This window comes from Arachis stenosperma, chromosome 4 (genome assembly GCF_014773155.1).
Source record: "Arachis stenosperma cultivar V10309 chromosome 4, arast.V10309.gnm1.PFL2, whole genome shotgun sequence".
In the NCBI taxonomy this organism is placed as follows: domain Eukaryota; kingdom Viridiplantae; phylum Streptophyta; class Magnoliopsida; order Fabales; family Fabaceae; genus Arachis; species Arachis stenosperma.
The window spans coordinates 120,490,227-120,495,666 of record NC_080380.1 but is presented as its reverse complement, the minus strand read 5'-3'; the positions used below and the strand labels follow the sequence as shown (position 1 = coordinate 120,495,666).

The following is a 5,440-nucleotide window of genomic DNA, read 5'->3' as shown; positions in this document are numbered from 1 at the left end:
TGTTTTTTTCTTAGGATTTGAGTGATTCTTTATCTTATGTTTTGGTGTGTTTTTTTTTAGAATTTCGAAATTTTTTTAAAAAGAGAAATTAGGGTTTGCTTAATAAATGGTAAAAGGTGAATTAGAGTAAAAAGAGATAATTAATAATCATTAATTTTGTATCGTTTAAAATATAAAATTTAAATAATCATTAATTAATGATTATTAATTAATATAGAGTGAAATTCAAAATCGCTTGTTGGCTTATTTTTTGCTAGACCTCTCTTGGTTCCGTAGCAGAATTCTAATATAATAATAGCGGTTTCGCTAGAAAACTAAGTAGGAGGGTAGCCAACTAGAGCCAACTAATTGAAAGGGTGAAAATTCAAGTGCAGTCGACTTCACGTAAAGTTGATAATTGAGAGCGATTAGATGATTTGACTGATTTGACTAAATTTTCATCTAACGACTCTCAGTTATCAACTTCACATAAAATTGACTGCACGTAAATTTTCACCAGTTGAAAAATAGGAGATTTGTTATAAAAAAGAAAAAATATCTCTCCACTCTCTTAATTTTTTGAATTTTAAAATTAAAAATATAAAAAATTAACTTGAGTTGACTTATGTTGTAGTTGGCTCCCTAGACTTATTTATACGTTAAACACACGACTCGGTAATTGATACAGTTGGTTCATTCAATCATCTCTGCTATTTTTCTCTTTTCCCTCTCTACAAGTAATTCACACACTCTCTACCTTGCTCTCAATCAGCCGTATGTAAAGACCTCACCACCCATAAGGTGATCTAATGCTACCGTGCTTTAATTGCATTATTTGGCCATTTGCAATACAGTTTTACGAGATATATATAGTTTAAAATGTATACTGTGATCCATTATTAGGAATTAATTAGGAGTAATATTTAAATGTCCTTGTCACTAAATGTTTCTCTTTTTACATGTTGGAGACTTGGAACTTGTTAGAGCTACCTCCACGTTGCTTCCTTCGACTAGCATTGTTAAAGACATGTTGAATTTTCACATGGTGATGGGACGAACACGATGAGATGTTAATCGCGTTATTGTGAAAAAGCAATATGATTTTCCATGCACGCGGAATTGGAAGAAAGAAATAAATCGAGCAGAAAGGGACAAAAGAAAAAAAGAGAAGGGGACGGGTGGAAGGCAGATCTTCTGCAGATTAATTTACACTTAAGCATGGTTGATTTTTATTGGTAACCATTTTAAAATCACCCAAGAGATGTATATATTTATACTTTGAATGGTAAATGTGATATGTGAAATTAATGTGTACGAGAAATGCAATCAGGGATGATATAGTTTATTTTTACCAAAATCATGTATAGCTAAAACCGAGTAAAAAATATATTTCGATTTATTAAACAAGTTTATATGTTTATATTAATATTAAATATCGGAAATTAAAACTAACTATAACGATATAATATAACAAAATTTAATTTTAATTTATGTGTGTAATTAAATATTGCGTAAACTAAGCTCCCAAAAACAAAAGAAAAAAAGAAAAAAACGAGTTTATGTGCTAATTGGGAACATTTCAGAAGCTAAGCCACAAAAGAAAAATCTTCAGACAAACGAAAGAGACTAACGTGGAAAAAGTGTTGAAGGAATAATGATAACGTTTTTTTTCTATCTTGGAGCACGGTTTACTTTGACTCAGCTTCATCCAAGTCGGTGTGTGTGACCGCACCTTCTGTGTCACTCTAGTCTTCCTTTGCATTCATTTCTACGCTTCTGGCCACAGTTTGCTGTTACTTTGGAATGCAAACCACGGTACAGAAAAATAAAGAGCCTTGTTCATAGGTCCTGAACCACATTGTCTCCATCATTATTTATTAATCTATACAGTTCTTCATCCTTGCATTGTGTGTTCTGTATCTCATACCAGAATCCAATGAGAATTTCATTTGTTCCATGGCTTTCCTTCATATTCTGCTATTGGTATTGGACTCATCATGGTGTTGCAATCACTGTGGTCCATGGCCAATGTCTCGAGGATCAACAACAATTGCTGCTTAAATTGAAGAGCAGCCTCAAATTCAAGCATCAATTTTCCAGCAAATTGGTGTCTTGGAATGAAAGCATTGATTGCTGCCAGTGGAATGGTGTAACATGTTTTGATAATAGACATGTTTCTGGTCTTGACCTGAGTCTGGAATCAATCCAGGGTGGTTTCGACAATTCAAGTAGCCTTTTCAGTCTCCAAAATCTCCAAGTTTTGAATTTGGCTATCAATAACTTCAACTCAGTGATACCAGCAGGATTCAACAAGTTGAAGAACTTGACTTATCTGAATTTGTCATATGCTGGCTTTGTGGGAGATATTCCAGTAGAGATTTCACAGTTGACAAGGTTAGTTACTCTGGATATTTCTTCCTTCTGTTCTTATTTCGCACAGCGACAACTAAGATTAAAGAATCCAAACATGCAAAAGATTGTCCAGAAGCTCACCAGGATTCGGCAACTGTATCTGGATGGTGTCACTATAACAGCTCAGGGACATGAATGGTGCAATGCTTTGTTGCAACTACCAAATTTGCAAGAAGTGAGCATGTCATGCTGCAATCTCTCAGGACCCCTTGATTCTTCGCTTACTAGACTTAAGAATCTCTCGGTGATTCGACTCGATGGGAATGATTTCTTTTCATCTGTTCCAGAATCCTTTGCCAATTTCAGAAACCTAACCTCCCTGAGCCTTAGTGATTGCAGCTTGAGAGGAAAGTTTCCAGTGAAGATCTTTGAGGTAGCAACAATGTCTGATATAGACATCTCATTCAACATGGATCTTCATGGCCCTTTGCCAGAATTTTCGCTGAATGGACATCTTCGAAAGTTGGTTGTAAGTAACACAAGTTTATCAGGAGCACTACCTGTATCTATAAGTAATCTGAGTCAGTTATCCCACTTAGATCTTTCTTTCAGCCAATTTAATGGAACACTTCCTATTTCATTGTCAAAACTCAAGGAACTCACCTATCTGGACTTATCATTCAATAACTTTAGTGGTCCAGTTCCATCTTTCTATATGTCCAAGAATCTCACACATTTAGACATGTCTTTCAATCTCCTCAATGGATGCCTTCCTCCTTCTCTTTTTACACTTCCATTCATTCGACTTATTCAACTTTCCGACAACAATTTTCAGTGTCCTCTGCATGTACTTTCAAGTTCTACTTCCAACGTGTTGGAGACTCTGGATTTAAGCAATAACAATTTACAAGGGTCCATTCCTGTAACTATTTTTCAATTCAAATCACTTGGTGTTCTGCAGTTGTCCTCCAACAAGTTCAATGGAACAATACAGATAGATATGTTTCAAAAACTTGAATACCTAACCACACTAGATCTTTCACAGAATAACTTGTTAATAGATGCAAATGTTAGGGACTCACATCTATCTTTCCTCCCCAAAATGAGGAATGTAAAGTTGGCTTCCTGCAATTTGACAAAATTCCCAAGTTTTATAAGAAACCAATCCAAATTAGTTTCTTTGGACCTCTCAAGCAACAATATTCAAGGATCTATACCTAGATGGATTTGGCAACTTGGGTCCCTCACTCAATTCAACATCTCCAACAATTTTCTCACCATGATTGAAGGACCTGTGCAGAATGCTAGTTCTACTTTGAGTGTGATTGACCTTCACTCGAACCAACTCAGGGGCAACCTTCCAGTATTTCCAGTACATGCCACTTATTTGGACTACTCAATGAATGACTTCAGCTCCTCTATTCCACCAAAGATTGGAAGCTACCTTTCATCCATAATTTTCATGTCTCTTTCAAGAAATAGATTAGTTGGGAGTCTTCCTGAATCATTGTGCAATAATTCAAATCTTCTAGTTCTAGATTTTTCCTACAATCAACTTAAAGGGACAATTCCAAGGTGCTTAATGCAATCTGAGACCGTTGTGGTGTTAAATCTGCAACATAACCAACTCAGTGGAAACATCGATTTCACCTTTCCGGTATCTTGTAAATTAAGGACTTTAAATCTCAATGGAAATCAACTGGTTGGTCCAATTCCTAAAACTCTTTCGAATTGCAAAGAATTAGAGGTCTTAAACATTGGAAATAATCATTTTAATGATGGATTTCCATGTTTCTTAAAGAAGTTATCCACACTTCGTGTGATGGTTTTGCGGGAAAATAAAATGCATGGTATCATTGGATGTCCTAATATCAGCAGTAACTGGCAGATGCTCCAAATTGTTGATCTGGCTTTGAACAACTTTAGTGGCTTACTTCCAGGAAAAACCTTCAAAACTTGGAAATCAATGATGCTTGATGAGGATCCGGGTATATTAAATTTCAGTCAAATTCAATCTCAGGTACTTAAATATAGTAGTGGTGGTATTTACTATCATGATTCAGTGACAGTTGCCATCAAAGGTATACAAGTAGAGCTCGTTAAAATCCTAAATGTGTTCACTATTATTGACTTCTCATCCAACAAGCTTCAAGGGCCAATACCAGAAGAACTCATGAACCTTACAGGACTTGTTGCTCTGAACTTGTCACATAATGCTTTCACAGGCCATATACCACCATCAATAGGGAATTTAAGACAACTCGAGTCGTTGGACCTGTCTATGAATCATTTTGAAGGCAGCATTCCCACACAGCTTGCAGATTTAAGTTTCCTTTCATACCTGAACCTCTCCTATAATCAGCTGGTTGGAAAAATCCCTATAGGCACACAGCTTCAATCATTTGAAGCAACTAGCTTCGCTGGCAATGCAAGATTATGCGGTCCTCCTTTAACCCGAAACTGTAATGAGGCCTCTGATATTCCTAATGCCAATTCAACAGATGAAGCACACACAGATTCAGGAGACACATTAGATTTGTCATTCTTATTAGGTGGAGTGGGTTTTGGTGTTGGAGCAGGACTGGTTGTTGCCCCATGTATGTTTTGGAAGAGGGGAAAGAAATGGAACAACCACATAATTGATACCATTCTCCTAACTGTTCTTCCAATGTTTGGTCAGTCATATACACCCATTGATAATGATGATGAGACAGAAGAAGATGCTGAAGAAGAGGACTCAGATATGGACGAGGAGAGTGATTATAGTGAAGATCAAGATATATTCAGTTATCTGTTTCAAGAGAGGTATTGTGTTTCATGCTCCAAGTTTGACATCAGCAACAAGAAGGTTCTACATGATCCGAGGTGTACATGCTACCACTCACCAATTGTTTCAATTTCTATTTATTCAAAATCATGTTCTTCTTAGTATGTATATATGTATGTATGTTTACAATTGCACATAGAATTCATCCCAGGGGTTGCAAACAATAATGAGAAAAAGCAATTTTTCAGGTGGTTCTGGGGCATTGTGTGATTATCACAAATTTCATTGAAAAATGGAATGCCAGAACCTTTCATTAAGGACTTCTATCAAATACTTAATACA

General features: G+C 36.0%; 1 protein-coding gene across 1 annotated transcript; it reads left to right on the top strand.

The window, feature by feature from the left end:
- Positions 1-1,676: 1,676 nt before the first annotated feature.
- Positions 1,677-5,440, top strand: LOC130973851 (receptor-like protein 7). Its single transcript, XM_057898535.1, has one exon. It carries the CDS (start codon positions 1,916-1,918, stop codon positions 5,258-5,260), a length of 3,345 nt encoding a protein of 1,114 aa, XP_057754518.1. The 5' UTR covers positions 1,677-1,915; the 3' UTR covers positions 5,261-5,440.